The sequence below is a fragment of the Marmota flaviventris genome, chromosome 5, assembly GCF_047511675.1.
Source record: "Marmota flaviventris isolate mMarFla1 chromosome 5, mMarFla1.hap1, whole genome shotgun sequence".
Classification (NCBI taxonomy): domain Eukaryota; kingdom Metazoa; phylum Chordata; class Mammalia; order Rodentia; family Sciuridae; genus Marmota; species Marmota flaviventris.
Genome location: NC_092502.1, coordinates 118,575,572 through 118,596,230, shown reverse-complemented (window position 1 = coordinate 118,596,230; position 20,659 = coordinate 118,575,572). Strand labels below are relative to the sequence as shown.

General features: G+C 34.8%; 1 protein-coding gene across 5 annotated transcripts in view; it reads right to left on the bottom strand.

The window, feature by feature from the left end:
- Depdc1b (DEP domain containing 1B) overlaps positions 1 to 20,659 on the bottom strand; it is a 142,144-nt gene that overhangs the window by 37,943 nt on the left and 83,542 nt on the right. For all 5 annotated transcript variants that reach the window (XM_071612580.1, XM_071612581.1, XM_071612582.1 and 2 more), the window contains 5 exons: positions 15,981 to 16,116; positions 10,748 to 10,875; positions 10,012 to 10,142; positions 7,777 to 7,824; positions 3,474 to 3,614 (listed from right to left, as the gene is read on the bottom strand). In XM_071612580.1, the coding sequence (XP_071468681.1) occupies positions 3,474 to 3,614; positions 7,777 to 7,824; positions 10,012 to 10,142; positions 10,748 to 10,875; positions 15,981 to 16,116 (584 nt within the window). The remainder of the gene's footprint in view (positions 1 to 3,473; positions 3,615 to 7,776; positions 7,825 to 10,011; positions 10,143 to 10,747; positions 10,876 to 15,980; positions 16,117 to 20,659) is intronic.

Below are 20,659 nucleotides of genomic sequence, written 5' to 3'. Positions count from 1 at the left end.
GATAAAAGCAACTTACCTCAATATTTAAAGGATATATGTGATAACCCAAGGCTAACATGATACTGAATGGAGAAAAACAGAAAGCATTTCCTGTGAAAAGACAAGGATGACTGCTTTTACCACTCTATTCAACACTGTCTTTGAAATTCTAAGTACAATAATCGGGTAAGAGAAGGAAATTAAAGGGATACAAAGAGGAAAAGAGCTTAAATGATCTGTTTGCTGATGACATAATACTATATTTAGAAGACCCAGAAAACTCTACCAGAAGACTTCTAGAAACCATAAATGAATCCAACAAAGTAACAGGATACAAGATCAACACTCATAAAATAATCATGATGAATCTGCTGAAAAAGAAAGTAGAAAAACTATCCCATTCACAATAGCCCTAAAAAAATAAATAAATAAAATACTTGGGAATCAATCTAATAAAAGAGATGGAAAACTTCTACAATGAAAACTGTAGAACACTAAAGAAAGAAGTTGAAGAAGACCTTAGAAGATGAAAAGATCTCCCATGTTCTTAGATAGGCAGAATTAATATTGTCAAAATGGCTATACTACCAAAAGCACTATACAGATTCAATGCAATTCCCATCAAAATTCAAATGATATTCTTCACAGAACTAGAAAAAGCAGTTAGGAAATTCGTTTGGAAAAATAAGATGCCCAGAATAGCAAAAGCAATCCTTAGCGAGAAAAGCAAAGCAGGAGGCATCCCAATACTAGATTTCAAATTATACTACAGAGCTACAGTAACAAAAACAGCCTGGTACTGGTACCAAAATGACATGAAGACCCATGGACTAGAACAGAAGACAAAGAGACAAATCCACATACGGTTATATGATACTAGACAAGGTGACAAAATGCACTGGAGAAAAGATAGCCTTTTGAACAAATGCTGTTAGAAAAACTGGAAATCCATATATAGAAGAATAAAATTTAACCCCTGTCTTTCACCCTGCACAAAACCCAATTCAAAGTGGATCAAAGACCTAAGAATTAGACTAGAAACCCTGCACCTACTAAAAGAAAATGTAGGCCCAGCACTCCATCATGTTGGCTCAGGAACTGACTTCCTTAATGACTCCTAAAGCACAAGAAATAAAATTTAAAATTAATAAGTAGAATGGCATCAAATCAAAAAGCTTCTTCACAGCAAAGGAAACAAGAGCGTGACAAGAAACCATACATTTTGGGAGCAAATCTTTGCCACCTGCTCCTCAGATAGAGTACTAGTATCTAGAATGCAAAAAACATTTAAAAAAATAAATAAATGGACAAAAAAACTAAACAAACACTTCTCAAAAGAAGAAATGGAAATGGTTAATAAATATATGAAAAACGTTAACATCTCTAGCAATTAGATAAGTACAAATTAAAACTACACTGAGATTTCATCTCACTCCAGTCAGAATGGCAATTATCGAGAAGACAAGTAACAATAAATGTTGGCTAGGATGTAGGGGGAAAAGGTATACTCACGTTATCGATGGAACAGCAAATTAGTGCAATCACTCTGGAAAGCACTATGGAGATTCCTCAAAACTAGGAATGGAACCACCATATAACCCAGCTGTCCCACTCCTCAGTATATATGCAAAAGATTTAAAATGAGCATACTGCAGTTACACTGCCCCATCAATGTTTATGCCAGCATAATTCACAATAGCCAACAATACGTGCCCTTCAACAGATGAATGGGTAAAGTAAATAAAGTAAATAAAATACACACACACACACACACACACACACACACTCAATGGAGTTTTACTCAGCCATAAAGAAGAATGATATTATGGCATTTGCCAGTTAATGGGTGGAACTGGAGATTTTCATGTTGAGTGAAATAAGCCAGTCCCAAAAAGTCAAATGTTGAATGTTTTCTGATATGCAGAAGCTAATCCGAAATGGGGGTGGGGGGGGTGGGCACAAAGGACGAAGTATCAGTAGAATAGAGAAAAGGATTGAAGGGGAGGTAGGAGAGATGGGATAGTAAAGAATAGCAGAATGAATCTGACTCCGACCTAACTTTCCTATGTACACATATGAATATACCACAGTGAATCTCACAATCATGTACATCCAAAGACACTGATTTAAAAAAACAAAAAACTATAAGTAAATAGCAGAAAGATCAGTAGAATAGTGGAAAGGGAAAAGAAGGAGGGAAAGAGGAAGTACTGGAGGCTGAATTAGAACAAATGATATTCTAGTGCTTTTATAATTATGTTAAAATGAATCCTAATGTTACCTATAACTAGAAAGAACCAATAAAAAATCTGAAAAATTGTGCTGTATATGTGTAATAAGAATTGTACATTCTTTTTAAATATTTATTCTTAAGTTTTAGATGGACACAATATCTTTATTTTACATTTATGTGGTGCTGAGGATCAAACCCAGTGCCTCGTGTATGCTAGGCGGGCGCCCTGCCACTGAGCCACAACCCCAGCCAGCCCCAAGAATTGTACATTCTTATTACATTCCACTGTCATTTATTTTTTAAAAAATGCATTCCATTGTCATTTATTTTAAAAAAAAGTACCAATAAAAAAATAAAGTACTGTGCTAAGAGAACAGATAAGGTATACACATATTGCTGATATTTTGTTAGGATATTACGGCAACATCCATGCTTTGTAAAAAGATAGAAAAGAAAAAGAAAAGAAATGCCATAGGAAATGAGGGAAGGGAAAGAGGAAGACTGTTCAACCCCAGGATGTTCAAAACCAAGAGCATGCTAATTCCCATAAACCTACATAGACAGGATGACACCCACACAATCATTCCTCTTCAAAGCAAACCTTCTAATGAGAAAAATATATATATATTCATTGAACAATCACAACAAGCAACAGGAATATCTGATTTCCAAGAAGAAAGAAACAATATCAGAATACCTATAGTGATGATATTGATTTTTTCCTATCTATCACATTTCGTTCAGTGAAAATTCTAAAGCCCATAGCTATAGGAGGAACACCAACAAGTTTTAGACAATGATAAAGTTATTGTATTTATTTTAAAATACTGTCTTAAACAACAAATAGTTTTACAAAAACCTGTTTCTTCTATTAACACAAATTAGATTTTTAAATGAAAATATACCTCTCACATTTGATCATTCATGAAGTCATACCCAGAATAAGAGACTGAGTCATGAACAGTAAATTTATATTCTTCTCTCCAATAAAGTTATGCTCTTTTGTATAAAAATGACATACAACATACTATTCTTTCTTAAGAACTAAAAACTACTGGTCCTTGGTTTAAGTTTCATAATACATACAGCATGACTGTTTGTTTTACTCCTTCATACAACTGTAATCAATCCAGCCATGTCAAGCTCTTTATCCATTTTTATTTTAAAAATGTCATGAGTTGTGGCTAATAAACTTCTCAAGGCAGTAAAAAATAAGTCAATATCAATAATGCAGGTATATGTTTGTTATATTCCAACTTACCTAATACACTCACAAAAGCATCAAAAAGATGAAATGTAAGCAGTGGCTCTTTCAAGTGACCATAATAATCTGCTATAGTTTTAAATACATCTTTTTCAAATCCCAAGTACATAGGCTGCTTCAAATCTGAACAGTTGGGCCCTATTTTAAAAAAATAGAAAAAGAAACATTAATGGATCAATTACCTTTAAAGATTATAATCTGTACATAAGTGTGTTAGGTAAAGATATTCAAGATATATAGAAATTCAGATATTCAAGACTTACAGAACAGAAAAAGATCGTGGAAAATTGACATTATGTACATTGATACACATTTCACTTACACAAATATGTTTTCTGTCTAAGTTGAAATCTCTTATAAAACAATGAGGCAAAGCACTGACCTACTTTCATTTTAAAAGAAATCTACTCTTTATATTCTTCTAAAAGGCACACTTATTAAATGTAAACAATGATAATTTTCTTTGAAATATTCAAAATTTTCTTACGCTTGATAAATTAACCTATATAACAATTAGCTGACATATGCAATAGACAAGTAATAAAGTGATTTTCACAGCTTTTCATTATTTCATCACTGGTATATTATAAAACCCTACAGTCATAGAGCTGAATAAAATAATCAATTTCTGCCTCTAATTAAACTATTACAGACTAATGAAAATTCAAATTCTTTTTAAAAAAGAGATTTTACATTTTGCTTATTAATTCATTCTGATTATAAACTCTCTAGTTGATTCCAGGCCAACCATCAAAAGATGACTTACCTCCACTGGCCACATCTACGCATGCAAAAGACTAAACAACCACACCCAAATAGAGCTCTATCCCTGGGGGATGAAGGAAGCAGACAAGATAAATTGAAAGGAAATTCTTTCTACAGAATCACTGAAGTAAGGAAGGAAGAGCAAGCTAGAAACGGGTGCAAAGCATTCTGGGCCTTCACATTTCAATCCAATGGAACATCATGAAATGTCTTTTCCTGGTCTTTACCTTCTAACCTTTCAACATTCTGTTCTTCTTCTTTTTTTTTTTTTTAAGAGAGAGAGAGGGAGGGAGGGAGGGAGAGAGAGAATTTTTTAATATTTGTTTATTTTTTAGTTTTCGGTGGACACAACATCTTTATTTTTATGTGGTGCTGAGGATCGAACCCAGTGCCCCGCGCATGCCAGGGAGCGCGTTACCGCTTGATCCACATCCCCAGCCCCAGAACACCTGTTTTCTTCTTATAAAATAATTTATTAGCTAAAATAATGAAATATCTATACATGTGGGATTATGTAAAATCAGCAGCAAATGTAGCCACCGCTTCTTTTTTTTTTGGCGGTGGGGGGGGGTGTACTGGGGATTGTACCCAGGGGCACTTGATCACTGAGCCATGTCCCCAGCCCTATTTTGTATTTTATTTGGATACAGTGTCTCCTGAGTTGCTTTGCACCTCACCATTGCTGAGGCTGGGTTTAAACTCGAAATCCTCCTGCCTCAGCCTTTCTAACCACTAGGATAACAGGTGTGCACCACCACTCCTGGCTAGCCATCATTTTTGTTGCTTCCTACGGATACAGCCCAAGCTTAGCCAACTGAAATAATTAGTTTTATATCTCAGCAAGTGAGACACATTACTTAGAACTAGTCCCTACCAGGATAAGTACATGGTTCATTCTAAGCAGTTATATCCCTTTGTGAAGATTTCATCATCCTTTTTGAAAATATGCAGAAAGAAAAACAAAACAGGTTTTCCAAAAAGAAAGAAAAGACAAGACAGTGCTCAGTGAGCTCTATGAGAGGAGGTAATATTTTTAAGATCTTTTCTTTCTTAACAAACTTTGAACTTTAAGAATATTTTTCTTTAATCTAGTTTATAGCATCTATAATTTATAGATGCTATTTCTGACAAATTCTGAGAAAGAAATGCTTTGGCTTTTTTGTTTGTTTGTTTGTTTGAATTTGTTTTGATCAAATTTTTGCAATCTAACGTACAAGAAGGAAAACCCCAGTTAACCTGGTTTTGTATTTATTTAGCACTAATCCCTCATTGCATGGACAGCCATGATTGTGCCTGGCCAACAACCAAAGCATGGAGGCCCATATGCATATAGTCTACAATAATTGTAGATAGGTCTTAAAGAGAAAGAGATGAGTAGCTGACTTACAGAAAAGGAGGCAATTGGCCTTCGAATATCATTATTCAGCCTATCCTTTCTGTTTCGTTTTAGTTAACTGTAACAAGAATCTGAATTTAGAAAAGGAAAGGACCAAGAACAGCTCATGAGTTTGATGGATTCAAAGTAAATGTCAAGGGTCAAGGAGCATTCTATAAAACTTAAGAGATTTTATAAAGCTATCCAAAAGGTCAACCTTGCCCTTTGGCCACCATTTATTCTTTGATACATCAATGAACATCTTTATGGACATGCCAACTATTGGCAAAGCATCCCACTTGGTTTATGTCACCATGTTCCTAACTGCCAACATTCTCCACCTCATATAGTATCACCTCATACGTGTGAAGATCATTTATAATCAAGCCTCATATCTTTCCCCTCTGTAAACAAGGAATTCAGTTAATCTAATCTTCCTTCAGAAGTTTGGTTCTTTTCCATGTATATCTTCAGGGAAATTACACTACATTTCGGTTGTCATTGAAAATTAAACTTTATAAACACCCCTTAATACATATTATAATATATTATAGCTTAGATACTGGCCTCTGATGTTCTTTCCCACTGAATGATTTCCAAATCTGTGGTTTGCCAGGAGTTCTGAAATGGGTCATTAAACTTCCCATTTAAATCTATCTCATCATTGCCAACTCTGGTCAAAGATATAATTTAAATTTAATTTACCTCAAATGGTTGAGCAGGAAGAATAAAAAGCACTCCCCCAAAGTAAAACCAAAGTACTCTACATCTCAGAGTTTCAAAAATATTAACCAAAAAAAAAACAAAGAAAATTTTAATAATTAAACCCAGAGAAATTTGGGCTTCACACAAATTAATGTTGCTACGCATATTCAGAATGATGGTATATAGTCATTCTCCACACAGGACCACTAAGATTATTCACATTAAGCTAAGTAGTTAGTTTTACCTTATAACCAAACAAAACTAACTCAATGAAATCAGTAATTTAGGGTCTACTAATTCAAGAATTTAGATATCTCTCTGTACATGCTAGTCCTACCCAAAAAGAAAGAAGGAAACTACCTTTCTAAGGTAAATCAGAAAGCCCTCTAGATTGAATATTACCATTATCAGTCAACCAAAATAACTAGAACTCTTTCTTCCCAGTAAGATCATTTATTTGGAGCCTAGCATAGTACATGCGTTTTAGCCCAGAAATGTGAGAGACTCAGGCAAGAAGATCACAAGTTCAAGGCCAGGCTGGGCAATTTAGTGAGACCCTGTTTCAAAATGAAAAATAAAAAGGGCTGAGGATGTAGTTCAGTGGTAGAGAACTTGCCTAGCATGCATGCAAGGCCTTGGGTTCAATTATTAGTACCAGAAACCAATCAATCAATCAATCATTTGTCTAGAGGGTCAGCCTTTAACCTTTAGAATAATTTCTGTGCATTAAACCTCCTAAAAATGATTGTTAATAATATGCTATACTAATTTCTTTTCAGTACCCATGACAGCCAAAGAAATGGATGCCACATGCCTACACAATGGATTTCAAATGCCTACAAAAGTCCTCATAGGGACCACCCTGGTGCAGCCCCCCTTGTCTTACATCCAAATTCCTAAAACAGGCCTTTCTTATTTCTCTGCATGCAAGTCCTTCTCCTTCGAAGCCATCCTGCATATCAGTTGAATCAGTACACACTAAAATATTTCCCACTGAAAATACTGCCCTATGAAAAGCCAACATGAGAAAGATCTGCTGAGCAAACTGATGATATAACTATAGTAGATACTTTATAGCATGTCTTCTAGGAATAAAAATACAGGCTTCAGGAATAAAAACCTGTAGACTATGAATAGGCAGTTGTCACTACGTTACATGCACTATTACTAACTTGTTTCTCTCCTGTGATGAAGCAGTCAGAAGTAGTGAGACTTTATCTACAGTGTGATTATATCCATATGAAAATGGAAGCACCAAATGCCTTTAAAATTATTTTATAATAGCCCTTTCACTAAGTCACAAATTTATCACTAAAAGCACAGTAGTCCCAAAACAATTAGCTGCCAGTCTCACAGGTGTCAAATCAGTATTTGGTCCATTGAGCCGAAATATTTTCTAATTCAGGGCACTAATTTCTCTCAATTACATAAAACTGGCAGATAATTAGTACTTACAATTTGCCAAACACTTCATAGCTGACAGTACCCAATGAGGAAGTTCTTCTGCAGAAGAAATGAAAATAAAAAGATGTTTTTTTTTTCAATTCTATGTAACTCAAGGAATATATATATATATATATATATATATATATATATATATATATATATATATATATATATATAAAGAATATATTACTTGCCCAGGTAATATGAACATATGACCAATTTTTGCATCAGAACATTTAAAAGATAGAAGTCTTTCTTAGCAGAAGTGTTATAACCTGTACTTTGATAAATGACACCTACAAATTTCTGTAAGGACAAGATGCATCATTAGAAAAAAGGAAAAAAATTGGGTAGTTTGGCCCAGAGAAATAAATCAACAGACAAATCAATTAACCAAAGGCAAAGAAAATTCAGAAGTAGCAAAAATAATACCCATCAAATGCATTTATGAAACAAAATAAATAGCAAAGAGTAAATTATGGGCTGGGGGTATAGCTCAGTGGTAGAGCTCAGGCTTATCATGCACAGGGCCCTGGGAACAATACCCAACAACAACAAAAAAAAGATACGTTCTTTTTTCTTTTTTTTTTTTCTTTTGTTGTTTTTGTTTTAATGTAGATGGAAAACTTGCCTTTATTTTATTTGTTTATTTTTTTATGCAATGCTAAGATCGAACCCAAAATGGTACCTTTTGTAGATCCAACGTAAGTTTCATTTTAGCTATTAACATTTAAAAAATGCTTTTGGCAAAGAAAGTTTTACAGACAAGTTAGTATTAGGCTATTAAGTATTAGGATAGCCTTAAAATAATAGAAGAAAAACACTGCTTCAAAAAGTCCCAGCTGAGCCTTTTCAGTCTCTGCCCTGCCACAGACACTGATGAGAAGGACCAATATTCAGGCTTCCACTTCATCTTCTTGAGTAAAAATGGGAAGACACTTTTGAATTGAGTAAACCTGAGTCTCCTGAACAGGAGTTTATAATATCCTCTCTTCCGTAAAGAACTTAAACAAAAGATGACTGGTCATCAACTGTATCTGCAAGCGTGTGCTACACTCAGAGAACGGGGAAGGATTTAGATGCACTTCTACAAAACTTAATGTTATATGGTGATATTAACTCAAAAACTCACAAAGCCACCACAAATCTACTTCTGCCTCCCATTGTCCTCCATTCCTGATAGAAGGGGTATGAAAGAGAAAGTGTTTCCATTTTCAAAGACAGTCTCTGCTCCTGCTAGGTGACATGGCCTAGAAACCCCTCCTGTCCTCTTACAACTGCTCAGGCTCCTTCTGGTACCCTCTGTCTGCTGCTCAGGAGCTTCAAGCCCTGAATTTAATGTTTCATAAAATCCCAAGATGTATTATACTTACTATATTCTCACATCCAAAGGTCATTTAGTTTCAGCCAATCCTCAGCATCAAGAATTGAATTAAAGGGTAAAATCAAAGAATAAAATAAAAGCACACATCCAATTCTGGTTCAACCCTCACCCGTAGGAAGAAAGTTGTTTTGTTTGTTTTTTATTTTTCTTTTTAAATGTACATGACAGTAAAGTGTATTTTGGCATATTATACATACACGGAGTATAACATTCTAATAAGTATCCCATTCTTGTGGTTGAACATGATATGGAGTTACCCTGGTCATATATTCATATTAACATAGGAAAGTTATGTCCAATTAAAACAAACCTAGGAATTGTTGGGCACTATAGGCATCACTATACTATAGTGATATGACTATATATTTCCAAATCAAAAACTGGGTTAGGTAGGTAATGAAATGTCTTTTTCTTCCCTCCAATTTATAAATGGGTCTGGAGGAAAAGGTATGAAATACCCTCAACATTTAAAGAAGTACTTTGTTTAAAAGAAAATGACATAAATCAAGACTATACCAGATAATCTGATACAAAGACATATCATGAAAAGGTGAGCCAGAAGCTAAAGGCAGTGGCTCCCAGCCCCCATGTTAAAACTGACTCACTCGGTTAGGTCTAGATGGATTCTGCTAAGGTTTTCACTTCTGGACACTCATCTCTCCATGACATTTTCTTTATCCAAAAAAATTAGCCAAAAGTTTATTTTTTTGTTTGTTTTTAAGTATTGTGCAATGAGAGACAGATATATGAAAGGAGAGGATAAACTTGCTTAGGTTTAGGGAAGGGTCAAAAAAGAGCTGATGGATCTGCACAGCCAATGTGCCAGGTCAACCAAGAACAAATGGTTTTCATGCACTTACTTGACTTGTCATCAAGGATAACCACTCCCTGCTTGCTAACACTATATACATTATGGACGATGAACTTGGAGTTGACAAATTTGACATCTAAAACTTCTTCTAAGGAGTCTAAGCCAAGGATTTTCTGTAAACTAGAAGATAAATAATAATCATTATTAACCTTGAAACCTGGTGCTGCAGAACGTTATTCTTTAAAGGGCATTATTGTCATGCACTTCACCCAATCGTTGAAGGCAAACTTAGCAGAAATGGAATGCAATTTAAAAATAAAAACCTGAAAAAATATCCTTTTGCCATTAACATACTACTTTAATGATTCAATAATACAATGCTTTGAATTCCAAGAAAATAATTTTATGAGAAAAAATATTATACAATCAAAAACTAATTTATCCAATGATGACAAACTGCTACTAGTATATCTTTGTAAGAAAAAATAATTGCTGTAATACTCTTAACTTTAATTATACTTATAGTTCTTCATACATGAGACCAAATTTTCCCTTGTGTTTATTAAGATTGCAATGTTACTCAAAAGTTAAACTCTTAAATTCCTATTTAAATAGCAATAGAAAATTTTCAGAATTTAAATTGTTTGCTAAACAACATAGCTACAGATTATGCAAAAGTTGAGATTTTTTTCCATAATTTCAGAAATTAAATATGCAAAGAATAATGAAGATACAAAACAGAAAAAAAATCACTAAAATTTCTCATAGATATCAAATGTACATACTATGATAATGTCATAGACTTCCATATCTCTTCTACATTGGCTTCTGTCAGCTGTCTGCGGTGGACAAGACGGCAAGCAGGCACCTCTCCAATAGCAATACTGTGACGCTTGAACCACATCTCAGAATTCTAATTTGGGAGGTAAGGAAGAAGGGGGAAAGGAAGGAGAAGGAATAGTAAGAGAGAATAAATCTTTCGATATATAGGGTATCATTTGATAGGAATAATTTAAGATAAATAATTACAATTACAAACTAACTTTCTTTGTGTAGACCAATGAGAAATGAGTAAGGACTCTTAGGATTAGGTCATATTATAGATGAATGTTTATAAATTACAAAAGAACAACATCAATAAGCATGACAGTAAACAGTACCTACCTTCATTTACTATGGTAGTTTCAACTACTCAGTGAAGCCAAAGTGTGATTAATATAAAAACAATTTTTTTTGAAATGGGGTTTTGCTAGGTTGCATAAGCTTGTCTGAAACTCCTGGGCTCAAGGGATCCCCCTGTCTCAGCCTCCAAAGCAGCCAGAACCACAGGCATGATCCACCACACTTAGCACAGTAAAATAACTTTTTATTTTTTGAGACGTGGTCTTGCTGATTGCTGAGGCTGGTCTTAAACTTGAGATCCTACTGTCTCAGCCTCTGGAACATCTGGGATTATAGAAGAATGCCACTGTGCCCACCTCATAAAATAATTTTTTATTAATTTACAATTAAATTGAGGAATATCTATTCAAATCCACACACTGTCCACATTGAGTGATTAATTACAATAAAATTAAAGTAGATTACTTTGACAAATTTTCTAAAGCAAATGTCAAATAAATACACTATTGGAAAGCAGCTCAAAACTGGCATCTGCCAAAGGAGAATCAAGAGCTCAAGGACAGCTGAGGACACCAGAAGAGAAGGAATGAACCCCTTTCCACAGAGGAAAAAACTAAAGCTTAGAGGGGTTAAATAATTTGCCCCAAGTCACTCAGCTCTGCCACATTATTCTTAGGAGCTCATATTTAGACTACTAGACACAAGTTACAAAACTTTCTTTTCATAATCACAGAGAAGAATTTGGACATTTAAAAGGCAATACACGGGCTGAGGTTGTGGCTCAGTGGTAGAGTGCTTGCCTAGCAAGCACCACATACAAATAAATAAAGTTTTTTTAAAAAAGGCAATATATATATAAGAAATCACAAAGAATTTCTATAATTTTTTTTTTTTTTTTTTTTTTACAAAAAAACATAGAAAAATCTTACTTGTAAAAAAAGGAGAAGGAATTTTCTGGGATTTCTTTGTGTGTGTGTGTGTGTGTTGCTGGGGATTGAACTCAGGGCCACGTGCATGCAAGACAAGCACTCTAATAATTGAGCTATATTCCCAGCCCTGGGATTTTTTTTTAATTGGTTTTTGGTTTTGATTTTAAAGAATTACTGAACTACGAAAGAAATTCAAAGGCCACATGGATGTGTGAACTTCTAAGCATCTAAAACAGGTGTTTTAGAAGGAAAAGTTTGAGGTAACAATATTTGTCTAGCAAGTCTACTTACAAATCTTTCCTAAAAAAATACTCATGAATATATTCAAATAATTGTCTGTAAAGGTATTGCTTAGCACATTGTTTATATGTTGAAAAACTGGAAATACTGTAAACACCTAACAGTAAAGGAGTAGAGAAGTAAAATATCAATTTTATATTAGACATGATGCAGGTATTAAAAATAATGTTGGATGTTGAAAAGCATGAAAACAATGAGCATAGTACACTGTTGTAAGTGAAGAACTCAGGCTCCAAAACAGCCCAGTATGACCTCATTTCTGAGTTAAAAACATGCATAGAAAAAAGAATATACAATAAAAATATTAATAATAGAAATTCTCTCTAGGTAATATTATGAGTAATTCATTTTCTTCTTTCTCTTTCTATAAACAATTCTATGAAATAATTTATTATGGCAATAGTTCTTAATACTGAGAAAATGTGTACCAGGTGCTGTTCTAAACACTTTTTTTTTCTCCTTTGAAATATATTTTAATTAAGAAAGGATAACATGTTTTAGGTATTACTTTTACTACCCTAAGTAGTGCTAAAAAGTAATCTGAATTGCTATTCTTTATAATAACTAAAAAAAACACAACCAAAGGAAGTTGTGAAATTTGTAACAGGTGTTTGGAGTCATTAAATATAAGGGTTCTTCTTTTCCTTGGGATAAACATCATCTACTCCTTGAAATGTATTACTACCATAAAATTTCATAATATAGATGGCAGTATAAAAATGTAGAATAGTGGGCTGGGGTTGTGGCTCAGTGGCAGAGTGCTTGCCTTGCACATGTGAGGTACTGGGTTTGATCCTCAGCACCACTTAAAAATGCATAAACAAAATAAAGACATTGTGTCCATATATAAGTAAAAAATATTTTTAAAAAAATGTATAATAGTTATATAACTAAGCTTTTTATAATTTAGCACTAAATGAAACTTCTTACATGTTCCCAAGTTATATAATAATATATCAAGAAAATGACAAAAATTTAAGAGTTCTTTTTCTTAGCAAATTAATATAAAATTAGCCTCACTTTCATACTGTTACAGAAATATCTATACTATACCATGTATTATACATTCCTTACTGAGCCAATACAAATTTCAAATGTGCAATATTAAATGAATTCTACCTACTCAAAGTAAATTTTTAAGACCTTTTGTTTTTCAAATAAAAAATACAGTAGGTAATGATCATCACATTCCACTATTATTAATTACCCCATGTCTCCCCTTCCCCTCCAACCCCTCTAGATAGAGTTTGTCTATTCCTCCCATGTTCCCACTCCCTATATAAATAAAAAAAAAAAAATACATAAAAATATAGTAGGTATCCCTTAAAATACATAATGGAGACATTCCAAGCACTTTGTAGGTACGAACTCAACTCCATTTCCACAGCAACCCTACCTTGGAGGGATGAGTATACTAGTTTCATTGATCAGAGAACTCAGACACAAGCACATGGATGATACAGAGACACAAGCTCAAACAGCCACAATCTGGAGAAGCCACAATTTGTACCCAGCAGTTTGGCACCAGAGCCCACACAGCAAATAACCACATCTGCTTTATTTTATTTTGTTTGTTTGGGTTTGGTTTGAAATAATGGCTATGTAAGATAGCCAAAACATAAAACAAAAAAAAAAAAAAACCAAGCAAACCGAAGGCAGAGACAGAAAGAAAAAGTTAAACAACAGAAAAGAACAAGCTCAAGTTTCATAAAGGATGAACTGTTTATTAATTGACAACTTCATCATTCTAAAAGTTCATCAAGGGCCCCACTGAGGACACCTCCTGTTCTGCCATTTCCCTTTGAACTATCCTAAGAAGCAGGAGCCCAAGCTTTGGTGGAATGATTGTAGGCATGCAGCCCCTTCCCTACACTTTAGGAGTTTTTGTTTTATGCAAAAGATTTATCAAGTGTCCCTGCGTGCCAGGCATCATGCAAGGCTCTACAAAGAGAGTAATGTGTGAGAAAACAGTTTTATGCATAAAACAAACAGGGAGTGCAGCCCCTTCCCTACACAAAAGGGGTTGGGGGGGGGACGTGGAATACAAGCAAAGGCAGGACAAAAGTCACAAAGAAATAAAAAGAGATATGGATACAAATGGCCAGGGAGAAACATAGGCTTAAGCAGGGAGAAGGCTGGTAAATCTGGGACTCTGGCATATCAATTCAGATCTCCCCAGAATTAAAACTGAAAATAGAAGTCGCTGTCATTGGTGCAAAGCCCTGAACAATGGATTGAGATGTTCTATTGAACACTTGGGTCTTCCTAGTGGGGGCACCAGGAACATTATAACTTCACAGAACCACGTAGAACAGAAGAGGGAATCATATCAGTGGCATAAAAGCACATTGATATGAGATTCTATCTCTATGTAAACAATACTGGATGAGTTTAAAATGAAAAAAATGATTGTTGAATAACAACTCTACAATCATATTCCCCGGTGTTTAAATTCAAATGTTCTAAAAACATACCTGATCTCTTAAAGTTTATATTTTAATTTTCTATAGGACAAGAACTATTGACTGCAACTTGACTAAGTACTCCTAATTGGACATAAATAGTCCTCTAATAGCACTCACTCTTCCATGTACTTTTTATTGTGTGCTTTATTGGACAACAAGTCCTTTCAAAATAAAAACTGTTACACATTACTGCCTTTGTAGAGCCTTTCATGATGCCTGGCATGTAGAGACACTCGAAAAATCTTTTGCATAAATAAGTTTAAGCAAAAGGAGACATCAAATACAGCGTCTCCTCTAAGTTCCAGGGCCATTGTCCCCATCTGCCTGTGAGACACCTACATTTACTACCATCCATCTTTATCACCAAATTTATCACCATTCCTGACACATCCACAAGGTCCCTACAGAGTTCCCATTTTGGTCACTGGTATCACTCTTTTCCTTGTAATCATTTTGATAAAAATCTAAGCTTCTTAACTGTTTTCTCCAAAATGAGACATTATACAATCTCTTCAGGGGAAAAAAAAAAAAATATATATATATATATATATAGTTTCTTTTAATTACTTGGCCTAAAAATAGTTTCATCATTTCTTTGTCTAGTTGCATAAGACTAGATTAACTTAAAACCATAGTGTTAGCAAAATTCTTTAAAATCACCTTATCAAAGTTTTTCTCTGTATTTTATTTTTTAGCATTATCTCAATCTTGGTAGTCATCAACTAGGGATATTTTAAGAAGATATGCAAAAGAAGAGTGAGTCTATTCCACAGTGAACTGAGGTTTTCCTACACTAGAAGAATCTGCCTTTGTTCATATATTGTGTCAAGGATCATTCTACAATATATCATGCCCAACCCTTCTTACTTTCAACTATTAATAATAACAAACTTCAGGAGAAAAAAACAGAAGAGGAGTAAGTCATGGAGCAGACAAGAAAAAAAGGATTGCAATGGGAGTTTTAATAGATATTTGCTCTGACTGAACATAAGAAAACAGCTACCACATATTCTGTCAAACTGTCAATGGGCAAGAGTGAAAAAATGTAAGAGCCGATCTTTCTTGGTTAACTGTCTCTCAGCTGTTGTCAGGTATGATATTGTCTTATAGTACTTCAAGGCCATTGTTCATAAGGCACTAACAGAAGCAACTGGACCAAACCTGGGCATTATCAGATAATGTCTTTAAGTCACATCACTTACCAGCACAACTGGCCTCACTGGGATGTTCTCCTGCGAGGTGCCCGGTGGGGGATCATTCCATTCTGGAAATTTAATAATATTCTTTTGGTATAGGGGCTTCTTTGGATATGGCTTCAGGGGTGAAGAAGGAGGAAATCTAAAAATCCAGAAGAAATGTTCTATTATTAGGATAAGTGGGAAAACCACAATATTTTAATAGTAATTCCCACATTTTGCATAAGAATTCCACACTTTAGATAATAAATGATCTTACACTTCATCAAATTATTATATGGCTAATTGTATCCAATAATAACAAATTTTTACAAAATATTCATTATGGGCTGGGGTTGTGGCTCACTGGTAGAACACGTGCCTCGCACATGTGAGGTACTGAGTTCGATCCTCAGCACCACACAAAAATAAATAAATAAAGATATTATGTCCATCTACAACTAAACAATATTTTTAAAAAATATTCATTACCTCTAGATAAGGAAGAGAGGTGGGAGGGAAAGGAAGGGAGAATGGGAATTGCATGGAAGAGGAAAGGAGACCCCCTTCATTATACAGAATATAGGTATGACGATGTGAGGGGAAAAAAAAAAAAAGAAGAAGTGAGTCACATTAGATTGGGTAGAGAGAAGTGATGGGAGAGGAGGGGAAGGGAAGGGGGAATAGGAAGGACAGCAGAATAAAATAGACACTGTGTGGGTATATATGTGACTGCATGACCAATGTAATTCTGCAACCATGTACACTCAGAAAAATGAGAAATTATATCCCATCTTATTCAAATAAATTTTAAAACAAATAAAAAAAATGGAAAAAATATTCATTATGCCCCTCAAAATTTATGGAGAAAAACAGCCATCAAATATGTGATATTGTTAAAAATAAATAAAACTTGTTCCCTTGTCATAGGATTTTCATGACTAAAAATGCTATTAATGGGAGGCTTAGCCCTTTGTTTTACTCAGCTTGAAATTCTTAATGCTCATTACTCAAGCCAAAACTTGTAGAAATAGAAATTACTGATAGCAAAATCCTCAATAATACTTACTGAATAATACATTAATATGGAAGTCATTTGGCCTGGTAATCACTTTTGTAACTGCTTCTAATAAAAATTACCCTCCTTCTTTTGAATATCTAACAATTCACACTGAGATTTAAGCTTCAGTCTAGAAATCTGTCCAGAAGGAGCTAGAAAGCTGCCCAGTATCTTTCTTCTGCCTTTCTACAGGGCTTCCCTGTTCCTAGCCTTCCTGCATATCAGTAAAATCACTTTTCGAACAAGCACACACAAGCCTACATAAATTCCAACTCTCTAAAATGATCTATACCATAACTGATAAGGAACTGAAACTAAATATTTATTTTTTCCTCAGAGGATCTTTTTTTTTAATAAACTTGTTGGAAAAGAACACATTGCAAATGCATTGCATGGCTGGGAGTGTAGCTCAGTGGAACAGCATTTGCCTAGCATGCACAAGGCTCTGAGTTCCATCCCCAGCAAAGAAGGAGAAGGAGAAGAAGAATGTGGAAACAAAGAATTTTAAAAGGTCTATACTTTTCAAGGAATGTTTATATCAAGGTAAATCTAGAAAATCATAAAGAATAAGAAAACTATGGAGATATTTTCAAAAAACAGTCTCAAGAGACTTGAAAAGTGATAACTAATAGAGAAAAGTTGAGTTTCATCTTCTCTAAAAGAATACCCAATAATTACTTTCAGAGTGAGAAAAAAAATGAGGTCTGAAAATCATTAAAACAAGTGAAAGATAAATAAACCGAAAGATAGTTTAAAATCAAGTTACCAAAGCAGTTTTCCCAAGAGTCCAAACTAAATTTCTAAAGCCAGTCAAAAGTACACCACTGTGTAAGTAAAGGCTGACTTACAGAACTCAAGTCTAATTTCTTGGAAGCCAACAATAATGACAAAAGTTCTATTTCCAGCCAAACTATAGCACTCAAATATACAAAGCAAACACACATTCACATACACATATAATATTATATATAATTTCAGGAATTCACAGACTACCCATCTCTCAGTCCTTTAAAAGTGAAACACAATGCCTACCCCACCACCAAGACCCATGACTTACTCTCCCACTTCATTCCCTCAAATATGGTGTAAAATTTTTGGACCTGAGTTCCAGGCTTAGCTTTCTCGTGAACTATCTATATGGCCTTTGAAAAGGAAAAGTTTCAAATAACCCAATCAATAAATGGGCAAAGGAACTGAACAAGCACTTCACAGAATATGTGAAAAATACTTAACATCTCTAGCAATTAGAGAAATGCATATTAAAACTACACTGAGATTTCATCTCACTCCAGTCAGAATGGCAATTATCAAGAAGACAAGTTATAATAAGTGCTGGCAAGGATGTGGGGAAAAGCCACACTCACATACTGCTGGTGGGACTGAAAATTGGTTCAGCTACTATGGAAAGCAGTATGGAGATTCCTCAAAAAACTTAGAATGCAACCACCATTTGACTCAGTTATCCCAATCCTCAGTGTGTATCCAAAGGACTTCAAATCAGCACACTACAGTGACACAGCCCCATCAATATTTATAACAGCTCAATTCACAATAGTTAAACTGTGGAACCAACCTAGGTGCCCTTCAACAGATGAATAGATAAAGAAAATGTGATATATATATATATATATATATATATATATATATATATATATATACACACACACACACACACACACACACACACACACACACACACCATGGAATATCACTCAGCCATGAAGAGAATGAAATTATGGCATTTGCCAGTAAATGGATGGAACTAAAGACTATCATACTAAGTGAAATAAGCCAATCCCCCAAAAAATCAAAAGCCAAATGATCTCTCTGATATTTAAATGCTAACTCACAATCAAGGGTCAGGGGTAGGAAAAATAGAAGTACTTTGGATTAGACAAAGGGGAATGAAAGGAAGGGAGGGAGAATGGGAGGAGGAGAGACAGTAGATTACTTTCCTATGTTCATATATGAATACACAACCAGTGTAACTCCACATCATGCACAACCAGAAGAAAGGGAAGTTGTATCCCATATATGTATAATAGGTCAAAATACATTATACTGCCATGTGTTAAAAAAAGAAAAAAAGAAAAGGGAAAGTTTCTAAATAACAATTTATTTCATTTGACAAATAAAAAATTAAATTGGATGAGTTATTAATTCTTTTAGGTTCAAAAATATGCTTCTTTCATTTCCATACCAAGAAACAAGTAATGTCTTCCAAAGATCAAAGCAGAATTTCTTATGTGCAGAACAATGATTGAAGATATGTCAAGGAGTCACTTTTCCACACACCATGAAAAGATGGGATCTTTGCTGCTATCAACAGCAGGCACACTGTTTTCACAGCAGGCTGGCAATCTTGCCAGAGACAAAAATGCCAAAGAGCTCCCTCCAGTGGACTACTTTTATTTTATGCATTGAAAATTATTAATTTAATCCTAACATTTTATTCATGTAGTCTTTGCTGGAAAGCCTGTTAGAGATGATCTCATTCAAATACCACATTTTTCACATAGAGAAACAAAGATCCAAGCAACAAAAGTAACTTATTAAAGTCTCACAGCTAGGACTGGGGCTGGGACGCAGCGGTAGAGTGTAAGGAAGGAAGGAAGGAAGGGAGGGAAGGAGGGAGGGAGGGAGGAAGGAAGGAAGGAGAGGGAGGGAGGGAAGGAAGGAAGGAAGAAAAAGAGAGGGAGGGAGGGAGGGAAGGAAGGAAGGAAGAGAGAGAAGGAAGGAAGGAAGGAAGAGAGAGAAGGAAGGAAGGAAGGAAGGAAGGAAGGAAGGAAGGGAGGGAGGGAGGGAGGGAAGGAAGAGAAGGAAGGAAGGAAGGAAGGAAGGAAGGAAGGAAGGAAGGAAGGAAGGAAGGAAGGAAGGAAGGAAGGAAGGAAGGAAGGAAGGAAGGAAGGGAAAGAAAGAAAGGGAGGGAGGGAGAGAGAGAAAGAAGGAAGGAAGGAAGGAAGGAAGGAAGGAAGGAAGGAAGGAAGGAAGGAAGTCTATCAACAACTAAAAAATATATTTTTAAAAAAAAAGCCTCACAGCTGGCCAAGAGGGCCAACCATCTTGCACAAAATATTTGCAAGCCCTTTACTAAGGAAATTATAGAATTTTATTAGAAGACATTAAAGAAATTACTCATCAGATATATATCATGTTGGTGAATAAGAAGATACAATGTCACAAAATGTCAGTTTCCACACAAAGATCTACAATTTACAATAAAATTCCATTGAAATACAGAGTTTTTAATGAAACATGATTAACAGATTCTAAAACTTATATGGAAATGCAAAGGACCAATACATTCTCAAAGAAGGAAAGCAATGTGAGGTGACTTACCCTACCAGGTTCTAAGGCTAATGAAGATCACATGGTAAGGCATAACTGATGACACAGACCATGGTTTCTCAATTGTAACATCACTGACATTTTAGGCCACATAGTTCTTTGTTGTGGGGCTGCCCTATGCATTGTGGAATATTTAGCAGCATCCCTGGCCTCTATCTATCACCAGATGCTAGTAGCATGCTGAGATACCTGTTGTGACAACAGGAATTTTCTCTAATGATGCCTAATGTCCCTGCAGAAGAGCCCCAAGTTGAAAACCATAGGCCTAAACAAAAACAATCCAAAATAAACACACACT